The sequence below is a fragment of the Rhea americana genome, unplaced genomic scaffold (genome assembly GCF_003343005.1).
Source record: "Rhea americana isolate MKP2758 unplaced genomic scaffold, rheAme1 scaffold_1, whole genome shotgun sequence".
NCBI classification, from domain to species: Eukaryota; Metazoa; Chordata; class Aves; order Rheiformes; family Rheidae; genus Rhea; species Rhea americana.
This window is the reverse complement of record NW_028185038.1, coordinates 11,473,425-11,489,879: the sequence shown is the minus strand read 5'-3', so window position 1 is coordinate 11,489,879 and position 16,455 is coordinate 11,473,425. Positions and strand designations below refer to the sequence as shown.

Below are 16,455 nucleotides of genomic sequence, written 5' to 3'. Positions count from 1 at the left end.
TCTGCAGTCAAAAGCTTTTATTCACTTTTCTTGTTTGGTGGAGCCTGAGGATTTTCTTTAAATGCTGCTCTGCACTGATGTGGAGAAGTCAGGTTAAAGATTCACACCTTGCATCTGGAGTAGAAAGTGGTGAGATCTGCGATAGTGCATCGTTCCTGCAGGACCAGGTTAGGGGTCCTCACTGGTGGAGCAGCCCTTGAGAAAACGCCAGCTCCCCACTTGCGCCCTTCACAATTTCCTGCAGATTCCTCTCCGAGCTGGAGACAAAATATAGGGGGCCCTAGCAAGTGCCCAAGGTCAACGGGCTGGGACTGATTTGGACTCATTTTGAGTCAGTCTCAAACCTCAGGAGTCTTCATAGCCTTTCTCTCACATGAGTGGTTTTGTGTCTGAGGCCAAGTCCTGCTGTGATTGCAACCATGGCAACAGGGAAGGAGAAGGGAAAAGCACTGCCCTTTCCGATGAGCTGGTCCCAGGTGTTAGATAGGCTTTTCTGTTAAATGTTCAACCTAGATAACATTTGGTTTGAATGACAGGAACTATCAAATGCATAACATGATTTCAGGCCTGGCCTTCCACTCTCAATGATAATTCATCCTATGAGACCTTCTGAGTGCAAACGTGGGCTCGTTGTTTTGCAAAGTCAGGGAGGTCTAGGCCAGCGCAGTGCCTGTGAGAACAGCCCCATTTGGTGAGATGTAGCTCGCTGCAGCAGTCTAGAAGCACTGCTTGCAACATGAAGGGAAGCCTCCAAGCAGGAGGCCACCCCAGAGTTGCTACCCCAATTATATGATGGCCGAAGAAGCCAGAGTAAGGAGGCCTCAAGATGCTTCTGATTTTCCACCAGATGAGACAAAAAAATCCTGGACTGAATATTGACTGTGACACTGCATTACTTTTAATTTTCCTCCCTTCTCTTCCTTGTGCTTTTCATTGCCAAAGATTCCTTCCTCTGCTGAGAAAGAACATATCATTAATTTATAGACACAGTATTTCCCATAATGCAGGCTTAATACCAAAGGAAGGAGATTACTGCTTTGAAATATTATCTTTAACCTCTATTATAATCCATATTTGGGGAAAAAAAAGTGGACTTCCGATCAGCAGGCCAAGCATGCCCACAGCCACAGGTGGTTGAACTCAAAACCTGCCTCAAACTTATGTTTATCAGTCTTTAAAGGCCAATAAGCATTCATGGTTTGTGCTTTAATTGATTTACCTTTAACTGTCCTGCACAGAAAAATCTGTGCTCCACTTCCCTAAGGCAACATTTCAGAAAATACCCTTACATGTTTGATTATACCCATCCTCACTCGGGAAAACAAGTTAAGCACATGCCTAATTCTAACCATGTGTTTAAGTCTCATTTTCAAATACATTTAAGCAGATACTTAAATTTTTCCTTTTTTCCTTTTTCTTTCTTTTTTTTCTTTTCTTGCTGTCTTTTTTCTCTTTTTCTGAACAGGAAGTTTATACCAAGTTTTGAGGGGCCTCAACCCTTATAAAAATGAGGTGTTATAATTATAACGTGGGCCCAGGTTTCTCAAAGAAAGCCACAAACTCTGCCTAATGCAGCCAGCTCCCTGTGAAGAATGGGTATTTCATAATCACAATAAGTATCATTTTCCAGATTTAAAAGACCCTTATGAAGAGCTGTTTCTGAGTTTTGTCTATCCAAATTCAGAAAAAAAACTAAAAAACAACAGCAAAACAGTAGATTTTCTTATAAATCATAGCTTCAGTTATGCCTCTGAAGGTCAGGGAGCCAAGTTCAAGTTGTCTTTCTCGTTTGGTTATCGATCAGACTGCAGGTCAAACCAGCTCTTGAACAAAGTTAAGGCGGCCTATAAGCCTATCTAATACAGCCCGTGTTAAGGCTGTATTACTTTCCGCCACCGTTTGTTATTTCCAAATGTTTGCTGTGGCAGTGAACTGGGAACCCGCTTCTTATTTGGGGTCAAAGTACCAGTACTATAAATACCAGAAGCAGCAATTCTGCTGTACTGTGGGATTTTCCAGCTTTCCTGAGCAAGGAGCTGAGGCTGTAACCTCGAGAAAGCGAGGGGATACGTGCGGCCGTGTGACGGCGTTTGGATCTCTAGCAAGCGCCCAGCATACTACTTTGCACACGAGCAGCCTTGCACAGCGCTGTTTACTGGGCTGGCTCTGTGTAAACAGTCTGACATCTGTTTGTACGAGAAAAGTAAAGCTTTGCTAAAAGGCTAGATTAACCTTTGAGGCAAATTTAGAAGAAAATTTGAAGAAGAAATCTTCAGACAGATTGTCTACATTATGAATGCTAACAGTAGGCAAATATTACCACATATTGTCCCTAAAGCCATAGCAGTGTTTCTATGGTCTAGCTTTGATAAAATAGAAGTTGGAGCACGTGTTCCAGAATTCCTTGGGGGTAATTTTGTTAGTTTATTTTTATATATATATATATATATATTTTTTCAGTCTTTGAAGACTATAGTTTATATAAATGCGTACACACTCTGGCAATCGCAAGATAAGATCATTTAAAGACAGTATATATCTATTAGCTTTGCTTGGTCCCTGCTAGAGAATTCTATTCTAGGAATAGATTTTCTAATGTTTTCACCCAGGTTAATTTCAATGTTGTAAGAACTGGAACTCAGTGAGATCAAACTCAGTTTGCACATCCAGAATTGTCATGTTGGGACATTTCATTTTTTTTAAGGGCTTTTTTTGTTTGTTATTTTTGAAGATAAACATATTAATCTGTGAATGCCATGTACCTGCATGTACCCGAAGCTATGGTCCTAGTTTTATATATTGCTGCCTAAATAAATGACCAGCTCTTTAGATATTCTGAGCAGTCACTGAAAATAAGGCTATTTCCAGGTTAAAACACTAAGTCTCTTTTTAATTTGAGGATCTAGAAATTAAGAATGTGATGTTTTCTAATTTGAAATCTAGTTCATTGCTGAAAATAAATTAATCAATGTTAGTGCCTAATTGGAGGCCCAAGAAAATACATAAAGATAGACAGAGCAATTGGCATTTTTTTTTTAATTTATTCAGTTTGACCAAAATACCATATGTGGAAGAAACAGTGTAGTCATATTTAATGTGTAGCTTGATCTTTGCTCAGCCAATGCCTTGCCATAATTTTTCCCATTGCAATTATATTTTCTGCTCTTTCTCTCTTCCTGCAGTAGATTTCTCAAATAACACCATACATTATTTTAGTGTGTGTCTTAAAGGTATAAGTTATTGTGATGACAATACCATGCTTTGCAAATGACTCTGCACCTGGAACTTAAGTTACGGACTTTTAGTTCCAGAGCGGTAACTATAATGTCTCAGCAAATCTTCAAACCTCGCTTTACAAATAGATGGTTACGCCTTGTCCATGACATGCAGTACAGCTTCCTGAGGGAAGGAAAAGGGCAAAATCCAGACTAGATGGGAAGCATTTGGCCCAGCAGGATGCCTCCGACATTTCACCTGCCAGGTCATGGTTCAGACTCCGACTTCCAGCCAGAACGACCTGTGGGAAGGGACAGGATCTCCTGTGGCACAGAAGCTGTCACCAGGTCATTTGGCTGCCAGTGGGAGTACATTTCCCTGTAGTTTGGGGCTGTTTTAAGGTCACGAGTCGAATATCGAAGGCTTTTGTGTTTCGCGGTGCTCACGCAATTGATCATGTTTATTCCTGTGCTTGCCGTGTTAGTCATTGGGTTGAGGGAGAGCTTTATTGGGACTGGAATTTGTGTTTAAAAAAAAAAATGCTGGGATGTCATTTGTTCATAACATCTTAAAGTTCTGAAGTTTTCTGAAGCTTAAAAATCAGATGCTTATTTCTCTTAAAATTCCTATGTGTTGTGTTACGTATATAATAGGTGTCGAGGCTGGAAAAGCAAGTGCAGGGCCATTAGCAAATACAAAGCCATTAGTTTTGGTATGCAGTGGCTTTTAAAAATATTCCACTCTCAACTTGATGTAGGTTTTTACCCTTAGTCTCCTGTGGCCCCAAATTTGCCAAAATGCCACGTACCGTTGCAGGGGACAGAACAAGCGATACGGTCTGACATGCAGAACATGCGCTGATCTCTTAACTCGCTCTTTCTTGCTCTGTCCATAGCTGGGAGGGAGGAGGGGAGAGGAAGCCACTGGGAGGCTGAAGTACATCCTGGTTTCTACCTCAACAGCTCTCGCTCTTTCCCATACTCCTGCCCAACAGCACGGGCTGTTTTTTCCTGGAAGACCCAGCCTAACGACCATCTCAAGTTTTAGTACAGGATTAGAGAAGATGTCCTGCTAGGCACAACACTTTGACCCAGTTATCCCATAGGAGCAAAAAAGTTTCTTTTCTGCGTTTGAGCCAGACTTAGAATGCATTTTTCATTTTAGCCAGCCCAGATCTCTGTCCTGTTTAGTTAACCTTATTGGGATTACGTCCGTGAAGGAAGCAAAAGTTGCCATGTCGTTCTGTGGCCGGAGATTTTTGTGTCATGATGGCCACCGTCGCCTTTGTAACAAACATAAAAATGAAAAAATCTGAATTGAGCTATGTCCTGTGATATTTTTGTTTTGCTTTGAATATATTTGGGGATAGGAGTTTAAAAATTAGGCTTATAAAGAGATGTTAGCTTCACCTTACTAATAATAAGACTCATGTGTCTCCACAGTGGCATTAGACTAGCAACACATTCCTCATTTTTCTTGTGGTTTGTCAGTAAATAAAAGAAGATGTTTTTTTAAAAAAAGGGAAGAAAAGAGAGAGAAAAATTAACTCTACAGCCATATTGGAGTTAAATGATTATTTTCCCAGTACAAAAGCAACAAAGTGGCATGTAACAATAACTCCAACAAAACCAGACTGACCTTCATTTCCAGTCAAATGAGGGTGATGAAGAAGACGACAATGTGGAGAAGAAGATGAATGTGAATTCTCAGCAAATGTTCCCCATTTTCCTTTCTCCTACTCTCAATTTGTTCAGGCATTGCAGCTAACCCTCGATTAGGCCAGCTTTACCTCTAGCATTTTTTTCACATGTTGATTAATGAGGGAGGGCAGGCTTTGAAGCCACTTTCTTCTCCCAGACAGGTGCAGTGTTTTAACTGTGAAAGAGTTGACATGTGAATTATTTGTAAAGAGGGAGCTATCTAAACACATCATTAGCAAAGGACAAAAGGCATTGACCTAACCTGGTGCCACAGCTCTTTCAAATCCTGGTTGTTTTCCACCTCCTGATTGTTTAAAGATTTGCCTTCTTTACTGGCAATGCCTATTCTTCTTCTGTTGCTAAATTCAAGTTGTGAAAATTTAGTATTTGATGTACATGGAGGTTTTTTTCTTTTGTCAAATGTTGCTGTTCTCTCTTGCATGCTCCGTGCTTTATGTAATGTATCTTAGGGAAACTTTAAGTCCTTACTGTAGTGATTAAAAAATACCATTTGCTGACAAAATATTGTCAAAATACGATCCCACTCCACTAACAAAAGAAAGCCAATACTAATCAATTGCTTCATTTTTGTGGTTCTCAATTTGTTCCCTCTTGCACAAAACTATTTTTCTGATGTTTAATATTTATTGTATGCCCAAATTTAAGCATATATCAACATGCTTTTATAAATTAAGGCTTTTGTACTTCTGAATTGTTAAATCCTATTTAGAAATAGTTTAAGAGTTACAATACAAGAGTTATTGATTAGGGTATATTAAAAAAAAAAGTGAATCCATAATTGACCAAGATAAAATGATGTCTTTTACCTAACTAGGCTTTTCACTATCCCCCAAATTTAATAAAATACGTTTTAAATCTATAGCTCAGGAACCAAAGAACACATTAAGAATTCAAGTGAAAGGTTAAAGATCTGCTACCAAGTAATGAAATGCCAGGTGTTTATGAAACTCCAGAGCCCTGTGGGGAAACAAGTAGAGAGGAAAGGCAGGAAGAGTTCTGAACCTGCGGGTAAAACAACATAAACAGGATACCAAAAAGAGAAGTGAGGAGGAAAAACAATAATGAAGTGTTGCTCAATCGGTGTGAAATCGGAGCCATAATTTCATCCTGCCAGAGCATAAGAAAGGAATGAGCAATGAAGCCACAGAGAAGAAGGAGGTGACAGTCACCGTAAATCAGTACCCAAGGTTAACACAGGATATTCTGCAAGAGCGCTACTTCGTTAAAAATGGGAGTCATGATGGGCTGCGATTAAGGGGCACAACCAAGGTAGAGTCTGATAGCTTTCTCTGGGGTATCCCAAGGCAGAGCGGGACCAACTCCGTTAGTTAGCACGTTTAAGACCAGAAAGTGAAGGCACAATGGTAAATAGCTACAAGTCGCAGGAAGCTGGCGTTGGGGGTCGGTGGTCTTTTCAGCTGTAGATCTTCCATTCTGCTGCCGTCCTTTCACTGGTGAATAGGCGCAGCGCTAGTGGGGCTCTCTGGAGCGGCGCAGAGCCAACTGCAGCAGCCAGCTGGAGGGTGTCCAAGTGTGGGAGGTGCGCAGCTGTCGAGCCGCTCTGGACTACGATACTGGTAGAGCCATGGACAGGCAGATGCGACTGGTGCAACTGCATCGAGCCTCGAACCTGGAGAGATCGGTCCTGTTTTCACTTAGACAGTGTGGGAACTGGGTCTTTGGTAGCACTTTATGAAACCCAAATGTCTGGGATTTAGCTGCTTCTTCGCATCTTTCTTTTCCCCAAGTTTCTCACACTTTGATGTGTAGGATTTGCCATCATTAGTGTGAAGCCTAGCAGAAGAAAAAGGTTTCCCTGTCGCGTGGGGACAACCAAAGCTCTACGTGATCATTTCCACCTGGCCCTGCTCTCCCTTCTCTTTGTGGAGTACAACACCACAAGGAAACACTTGCCCTAGACCTATTTCTGCCTACAGCTACTCATCTTTGAATTCATTAATACCTTTTGTGCTCCTATATTTACTGCAACTGTAAGAAAGGAACAGAGTTTTGCTTTGAATGATGTGTCACCAGCTGTTAAAATTGAAAACTACTGCCCTATTCTGTAGCTTCTGGAGATGGAAAAGTGTTTTTTTCTAGTCTGTCCCCTTGCTATCGTCTGTGTGAGTGCTTACGTATTGACTGCGAGTTCTCTGGTTTAAACTCAGTGTAGTAAATCAAAACTAGCTTGTGCTTGTGTAGCACCTGTTGTCAGAAGATAATCTGTTTTCCAGGAATTTGCTGAAATTAGCAAGCTTTCCTGCTGCTGGTGCCAGTAGGCATGGATATATCCAGTTTACAGTTAAAGAAGCTAAAATTGAGGGGCTACTCCATGCTGTCAGCTGGTGGCAGGAGCCAAATGTTTGGTCACAGAACCAGGCTGCCAAAGCCGTGTCCTGCTTTTACAGCAGTTGATTTCACATCTCTGATACAGTCAGATCAATGGCAACACACAGGAATGGATCTGTTTGTCTGTCTGTCTATCTATACCTTACTCAAGACTGTTATAGCAGATAGAGTAGCAAGCCAAAGCCCCCCTGTCTCTGCATGTATTATTAATATGTCCGTGTGTATATTGCTTTCTGTAGGGATCTGGAAATGGTCTCTAAAATTATCTAGCAATTACAAAACAGCTACCACTGAATGTCATCATATGTGTGTACTAAATTTATAAAAATATTTTGTGTATATATGCATATGTACCCATAGATTGCATACTCACACACATGCACACACACTTCTTTTCCCATGGAGCAGCAGAGGGAATCGTGTGCAGATTTTTTACATAAAGAAGCAGTGTGTAGCTTACCCACTGTGAATAAATCTAATTTAGTCATCTTTATGCCTCCCTGATCTTCCTCCTCTGAAGTTTGCTGGAGGGTCAGATGTGCACCCTGGGAAATTTTCCAGATCCTACGCCGGGTCTCTCTGCCCCCTCCTCCTTTTAAACCCGGCCCTCCGCCTTGCACTGAAGTTTTTATACGTTATAACAATACCACCAGCAGTGCTGGTGCTGCATTTAAAGTACTGGCTTTCATGTGGGCTAATCAAGCTGCACTCCAGGTCCGTTCAAGGCTGTTTGGTGCTGCAGCCTCTGCGTGGCAGCAGAACATAGCACGCCCCAAGGTGACGGCTTTCTCCTAGAACAGGATCACTTTCAAAGCAAAGATTGGTGTTAGGAGAAGACACTGGCAGTTAAAGCTCTCGTATCTACTTCCACCTCTGCTATTAATCTTTGTATGGGCTTTGGCAAATCACTTACCTTCTATGTTCTCCAGCTGCAAAAGTATTTGGGTGCCTATTGCTCCATCCCAGTTGTTTCGTGGGAGTTAGCTTATTTTGTAAATCATTTTCAGATCACCAGATATGTGATTTGCCTGACAGCGTTTTTGCTCTAAGGTTCTCTTGATTTTTAACAAGGGATGTTGTGCTGTATTTTTGAAAATATTTCCATTCATAAATCAAAGTGTGGTTCCACGTTGACAGATTTCAGCCCTCACTTGAAATATCTCTTTTTTTTCCTTTTCCTGTATATCTTTTTTCCTATACATTTACATTTTTTTCCTGCAAATTCTTTTTCACAGATCTTAAAGTCAAAATAATGAAATAATTGAAGAATTATGTTGGGCTGTAGTCTTCTAGTCTTAGTGGGTGCTTTTAACTGTGTCTCAGTGAGTCAAAGCCATCATCAACTCACTTTTATAAAGCCCAGTTTAAGATCAGAATCAGAGCAAGTGACTTTAAAAAATCAGCAGGACGAGGAGTTCTTGGAAATGTATTAGTGCCTCGGTGATTCAGATACATACAAGGACCCGAATAAGCTGGGTGCAGTACAAATACCCCAAGAAAAACAGTCTCTGCTTCATGAGTTAAAAAATGATTGGGATTTGTGGGCACTAAAAGCCCACCCTTCTGTGGAGAGTGTAGGCCACCTGACTGTATTTTGGTCTGCTGAATGTGGGGGTCCTTTCAGCTGTGCAGCATGCATCTTTTACCAGTGCGTGCTGAAGTCTTACTGATAGAGATGCTGTAATTTGGAATACTACTCCAAAATGGGAAGGATTGCATGGTATCTCCCTGAGCTTCACATGCCTCATGCACGCTGGCAACCAAGAGGTGGGATGGTCCATGTGCCAGCCGTGCCTTTCCTCCAGCTCAACACGGCACTGGCGTACTTCTGCTTTTCCCAATTAAATTAACGTGTTGTGTTCTTCTCTGTCCGACCATGCAGCTGAAGGCTGATGAAAGGATCATCAAAACAGAGCACGGGCTGCTGATCCGCAGCTTGCAAAAGCGGGATGCGGGAGCCTATTACTGCAAAGCCCAGGAGCACACCTTCATCCACACCATCGTGAAACTGAATTTAAACGTCATTGAGAACGGGCAAATGGAAAGCACTCAGAAAACTGAGGACGAGGAGGGCCGGGTGAGGGATTTGCTCACCGAGTCGCGGCTGAGGTACAAGGATTACATCCAGCTGGTCAGCAGCCCCAGCTTCAGCCTGGACGAGTACTGTGAACAGATGTGGCACCGCGAGAAGCGGCGGCAGCGGAACAAAGGTGGGGCCAAGTGGAAGCACGTGCAGGAGATGAAGAAAAAGCGAAACCGAAGGCACCACGAGCCTGCCCGGCCACCATCTACGTAGTCTGGAAATTCTATTTAAAGAAAGGACATTTTCCATGAAAAGAAAAAAAATACTGTGTTATGGTTTTGTGCATCTTGCCTATGAATTCATATTGCTTCTTATTGAAATCAGATAACTCACCATCGCTGTTAATCTGTTCAAGATTGTATCGTGGGATACGGTACCAAATGAGATGTTTCTTACTGGAGTACCACACACCAGGCAATAATGTTCAAATGCATTCATTAGGAACAAAAGATGTACACTTTAGCTAATTTCTGGATAGCCTGAGGCTACATGAGTTGTGTTCTGTACTTCTTGCATAATTTTCACATAGGATTTAGTGTCCGTGTCCCCATGTTAACACTTGCTGCCATGTTCCACCCCAGAGGTAGCTAGATTTCAGAGGAGGGCAGAGGTATTTTAGTTCTTTGGCATCTTTCTGAAAAAGAAGCACTGTAGAAAAGCGTGAGAGATCTGGAAAATGCCCCCCTCCCCCTCGCCCTTACCCATGGGGCTTGTATAAAGGCACATGGGTGGGATTTGCTAGCATAGAGAGGCTCAGCAAAAAAATCAAATTAAGTATTGGCTTAGGGACAACATTCATTTTCCCCACAAAAAGAAGAAAGCTAATCATAGTTTAAAAGAGGGAAATTATAAAACGTTATCCATTAGAGTTTGAGAAGCCATCAGTTTGCAGTCCATCTGCTGAAATGAAATGTTGACTCTAATTGAAACTGCCACCAAGATGCTTGGGAGTAAATTTCCTAAGTGATGCGTGGGAGGTATGTGCACAAATCCTATTAATGAATAATAGGATTCCTGCCTGCACCTCTCCTATCTCTCTAAAGGTTTTAATCTGACTGTTTCTCTGGCCCTTTGCTAGCATCAATTTATGCAGAGGGAAAGAAAAATAAAAGACAACAACAAAGCTAAAACAAAAGACGATGAGGGAAACGTATTTAGTGGCTGAGACCAGTGCTCTTGACACAGAGCAGACATTCCTCAGATGTGTGTATTCTTTGGGATTTTTCTCCCAAAGATTTTATGTATTTTTAAGTTGAAAAAAATGCATTGTTGGAATTAATACTTTTTATTATAATTAAATAAAACAAAAGATGTCCACGTGTAAATAAAATATGTAAGTTAGAAATTTGCTATAGACCATAATCTCATTTGTAAAGTGTTCCTTGTTCCTAGTTTCATATTTTGGTTTTAAAAGTCTAATCTTTCTGTGTAAGCAGAAACACTGGGCCACATTCTTACCTGTTTTACATTGCTATGATTTAACTGAATTTATACCTGATTTGCAGCAACAAACACAAGCTCAAAATTAGGCCTACTGTCTCTTGTCATGAGCTGCTGCCCTCCCCCCTTTCCTTCTTCCATCTAACCTCCTTCCCTTTTGCCTTTCACGCCTTTTTGAGTGTGAAATGACAAATTAGGCACTTCCTCACATGGAAAGGAGCTTTGACGGATACCAAAACGACAGACTTTACTCGTTTCTCATGCATTCTGCAGATCTGGAGAGCAAAGTCTGTGGGAAACCCGTGTAATTGGTGTGCAACTCATTAAGGCACTGAAAACTTTGACGCTGAAATCTGTAGGCTGCCCTTCGCCACGCCGGTGCTGGTGCGTGCGCTCAGTCCCTGCTCCCTAATTGTGCGGATGCAATTTGCATCATTGTTCATTTCCTCCCTGTTGAAAAATACAAATACCGCAATGTGTATGGCGGATTTCTGGAAGGAATCTCAGCTTACCCAAGTTTGTTCCCTAAAGCTGAATTTGCATGTATTATATAAAAGCCAGCGGTACCATATGTCATTAATTTTAGATGCTTTTTTTTTAATAGGAGATCTATGAGTTAATTAGAAGGTATTAGATAGCATGCATAAAATGCTTTGATAGTGTAAAGCACTGAGTGCTAAATATTATAAAAATATGCCTGTGGGGAGGAGGGAATTTCATGGTAAAGAACCTTTAATCAGCAGGGAGACTGATGCTGAAGATACTAATCAGTAGTACAATATTTGAGCACCTGCATAGAACTTTTTGCCTTTTTTTTTTTTTTTTTTTTTCTGCAAAAGTAACTTAGGCTAGGCATTTCACAAGAGACTCATCATTTTGGGTGCCTTGATTTTAAGGCCAATTAAACTTTCTCTAAGGAGGTATGGTGGGTATTAAACTACTAAATATAAAGGATCCTAAGACTGGGATACTCAATATTCCTGACTGGAAGATTATGCTGTCACCTTACAGAAGCTTCCAAATTATACCTACTGGATTTTTATCAGGCCATAAAGTCCCATTTCTGTGAACTTCCCATTTCTTAAACTTTAAGTAAATGAGTGGACCTACGTCAAATGTAGATAGTAACACACGGTCCACATTTACATTTGCTGTCAAAGGTCTGCATCTCCCTTGTGATGAATCAATACTTTAATTACTGTATTTGAGACAGTTCTTATCCCATGCTTGCCTTCTTCATAAACAAGCAAATCAATCCCTTCTTCCATTTTTTTCCTCTTCCATGAAAACTAAATCATCTGATTTATGTTTAAAACGGTTAGGGGTATGTGTTCTGCAAATGAAGCTCACCATTGACTTCACTCCTGAATGACTAATGGTCACAGTGCTGGAAGCATTAGATTTAAGTAGTTGAATTAAAATATTATTACTCCTAAAAAAAAAATTATTTCTTTTATTCCAAATGTTGTTGAAATGAGATTCTTCTTAAAGAAATTACCTCATGTAAAATCCCACATGAGATATAAGGCCACTTTCATCACGGGGAAATAATTTAAATATCCTCCAGATCAGTGCATTCTATTGGGTTTATACTACCCGAGGGAGAAGTATTTAATAATATTGCACAGACAAAAATCTGTGGCTTGATACATTGTGTAATACATATCCTGTAGCGCTCTCAGCTAGCACAGGTTCTCATATGCAGCAGATACACATGCACAATTCCAGAGGGCATTGGAGACCAGTGAATGAGCTGGGCAGGCCGGGGATCACTGGATAAGGTGAGAGGATTTTGCTAGGTAGGACACTGTAATGCAAGGTCACAAGTAGGAGCAGTGGGTCATTCAGCAGCCTGCCATTGCAGACAGGGCTTCAAAGGATGACATAGCCCAGAAGCTGTAACAGGAGAGGTTTGGAAAAGGTCCCCCTCTTTCCAAAAAAAGCTTCACCTTGTGTATAATTTAAAGGCTCAAACCTAAATCTACTTAAATTTCAAAATGAGGGTTTGGGGGTCAGTTGGGCTGCTGTGAGCTGTACTACAAGCCACAACAGGCTCATAGTTAAAATGAAACCGAACGTAGACTGCTTCAAGAGCTCAATAAAGCGGTTCAGAGCAGAAAAAAGTTGCCTCCTCCTTAATAACTGTAGATTTTAAACAGACTCCTTAGTGCATATGATACAATATAGCTATTTATTTACATATGCATTCAGCCAGAAATCTGATTATTAATAAATAACAAATCATCTTTTTCTTTCTCTGACCCTACTTTAGCAAACGCCTGGAGTTTCATCGAAGTGCAGTGGTTTCCGAGTCTTAGAATAACCAGCACAATGTGAGCTGGAGTTATAAAAATACTGAAAACTGACATAAGCTTTAAAGCCCAACAGGGTCCTAAACTTTGCAGCAACCTTGAAGTCAGTTAAAATAAAACAGAAAATGGGATTAGCAGAAAAGGGAATAAAGTATTAACACTTATTGTGATAAACCAGTTCCGTTACTGGAAACAGCTCTAACAACAGGTGTGAATGTGTATTCAGGCCAAAAGCAAATAGCCTTTTTTTCTCTAAGCAGTTAACACTTATCTGAGGTATCTAAGAATCTGAATATTTTCCAAATCATAAGTGGTCTTTGGACTTGTTTTTATGTATGTCACTCATAATGGAGTAATTAGGTTAAATGCAATGGAGTTCCTCTGGTTCATGTGCTTTTGAGATCAGAAGATCCCTACAGTTTAAGTGCTACAGACTCTTTAATCTAACCATTATGTGTATTGATCTGTGTTTAACATCTCAGATTATGAACAACTATTTGTAATTATTCATATAATGAGTCCATATGTCTCATAATAATGTCTCAATATTTAATAATGAAAATTGATTTTGCTAATTATTTGTCATAGGGGCATGTATGGATAGCAGGGCTTATATTAATGTGCTATTTTCTGTTCCTTTTGTAACAGAGGGTAATTGCAAACAACAAATGTGATTTTAAGAGCTAAGATTCAGATCAAATTCCACTGATAGCAAAGACTAAAATCCGGTTGGCTTCAGAAGAGTTGAATCTTTGCCTAAATAGACTGTAACCTGCTTGTAGCCCAGTAGCCAAACCGCCAAACTGTGTGCTGTTCTGCACAGTGCGTGGGCCTGGTTCTTCTCTCCCACAGTTGCAGATGAGATGTGGAGGTCTAAGGCATTACATCTGCATGAATGGAAAATTAAGCCCACGCGTCTCTCTAATATATTCTGTTACATTTTATAAACTTTAAATGGTCTCTATTGTAATATTTTACCATTGTGTTGCTAATATTACCCTGAATTAGGCTTCTGTGGTCGGCTGAAGTGTGAAATTCCTTGCAGTTGTAATCCAGTTTTCAAGGTTTATAAAGCAAGTTCATTACAGCAACAAAAAAGAAGACATGGGAGAGGGATCTAATTATAGATTCCACAAGACAGATCTGTAAGATTTAACTTCTGCATAATATCAAAATAATGAACATCCTAAAATGTATTGTAAACACTAGACTTTTTTTTTTTTTTTTCTCTCCCTCTCTCTCTTTTGGTCAGGTAAGGGTATGTAACAAATTACAGTCCTCAGACTCTCACCTGCCAATGCATGGCTGAAATACCTGTTGTGATAGGAGTAGGAAGAGTGGGTATTTATTTGTCTGGTTTTTTTCCTTCCATCAGTTAAGGCAGTTGTCTCATGCCTTTGAGATGCTCTCATTCTCTCAGGCAAATCTGCTGCCATACGGAGAAATATTGCAAGATCTGGTGTTTCCCTGAAACGCCCCTAGAAAGTCACGGTTTCATAGTCTGACTTCAGAAAACGGCATTCCTAAGCATTAGCTTTTGCATTCGGTTTCAGGTGTAAACCAGTTACTGTGAGATAAATTAGAGACCAGGTAGGGTTTGCACCTACAATGGACATTTTGTGACTGTTGCTTAGAGTTCTCCATTCTCCCTTTGCCTATGTGGTCATTGTAGCCAATTTACGAATTTAAAAACAGTCTTTTGTGCTTTAAAACATAAGATTTTCCATGTGGTGTAAGGACCAGAAGTACATTTCCAGGTGATTTTTTTGATTGATATGGATTGCTGGTTAATAGTTTTAAACAGTGCAAGCTAAGAAAGTTCTCTGTCCAGTAACAGATGGCCTTGGTATTTTTAATGATCCCAGAAACATCTCAGTTTTGGTGATGTTTCACACTCTGATCCTTTTTCTCTTGGGGTATGGAAGTGTTTTTGACTGTTTTTGTTTGTTTGGTTGGTTGGTTTTTGTGTGTGTGTGTTCTAATCATTTTATTCATGCTACTTCTACCACTAACTAGAACCATGTCCAAGGCCAGCGACCTTCTGGACCTGCAACATATGACAAAATAGTAAGCGGGACAGAAGGTTTAGGCAGATATTTTCATATAAAGATAACATAATATGTTCATAGTGATTAATGCCTTACAGGTTGGATGACTATACTGAGACATAAATGGCACTGTACCATTTATCTGGCCTAGGCTGAAATTGAGAATAAATTTAAGGAAGGTGTATTTCTTTCCTTTTTTTTTTTTTAATTCTAAAAAATTGTCACTGTAAATAGATAGAAAAAATCTAACCTGTTATTAGGCCTATAATCTACCACTGGACAGATATTTGGAAATAAAAATGCATTAACAAATTTTCAGAAATTCTACTTTTTATTTTCAGAACTTTCAGAAATTTATTTTCAGATTTTAAAACATTTATTTAAAAATTAACTGTCATTAAAGTATGTTTTTATTTAAAGTATTTTTAAATAAGAAAATATTTTTTCTAAAATATATTTTCTTTCAAATCTTTGAAATCTTTTTCTGTAGGTAAAATTAGAAAAAAAGAAGGGAAAGTTGTAAGTGGAATGTTATATCCTAATGTAGTGTACTCAAAGCTTAGAAAAAGCAGCAGCAGAGACTGCTTGTGTCCTCATTTGAAACTTTAGATGACTTCTGTCAAAGACTTTTCTTATAGAAATGAATTGTAATAATCACATTTTAAGACTGCTTGTCAGCATATCTCAGTTGTAAAAACTGGATTCAAAACATAATAAACATACGTCTGGGAAAGTACAAGAGAAAATAGATTATCTCCAAATGTTTACATGAATTTTTCTTTGTGGATGATGCCTGCTTCTCCATTCCCCTCTCCCCCGGACTATCTCGGGATGTATATTGGCTGGGAAGAAAGGAAAAGATTACAAAAGGATATCTCCAAATTCCAAAAATGGAAAGTCAAACTAAATGGACTTGCTATAATGATTTTCATTAGTACCTCACATTTGAGCAATAAATACTAACATTTTCGCCTAAGGTGAAATTCATCGCTCCTTCAGAAGCCCAGCGCATGAGTTGTATTCCCTAAACCTTCCTTTCTAATTTGTATGGCGTAAGTGGTATACAGGCTGTCCTTGTGACTGGGGAGGGCGGGGGGAATTTCACTGTTGTAGCCTATTTATAGAGTAATATGACTGAAACAGTATGATAAGAGTGTCTATTTGTAAATGACTGCAGCTAATTGTGTTAATATTATAACTGAAAAATCACTTCAGACCAATAATAAGCGACGAGTTTGCCATGCTTGCTATTTTACTAGTGAACCCAATCTTATCCTCCAAGGTAA

General features: G+C 39.8%; 1 protein-coding gene across 1 annotated transcript in view; it reads left to right on the top strand.

Annotated features, from left to right (window-relative positions):
• Positions 1-10,897, top strand: part of SEMA3D (semaphorin 3D) — a 94,434-nt gene extending 83,537 nt beyond the window's left edge. Inside the window, exon 17 of the mRNA XM_085298950.1 lies at positions 9,169-10,897. Coding sequence (XP_085155076.1) covers positions 9,169-9,582 — 414 coding nt within the window. The 3' untranslated portion in view covers positions 9,583-10,897. The remainder of the gene's footprint in view (positions 1-9,168) is intronic.
• Positions 10,898-16,455: the final 5,558 nt, after the last annotated feature.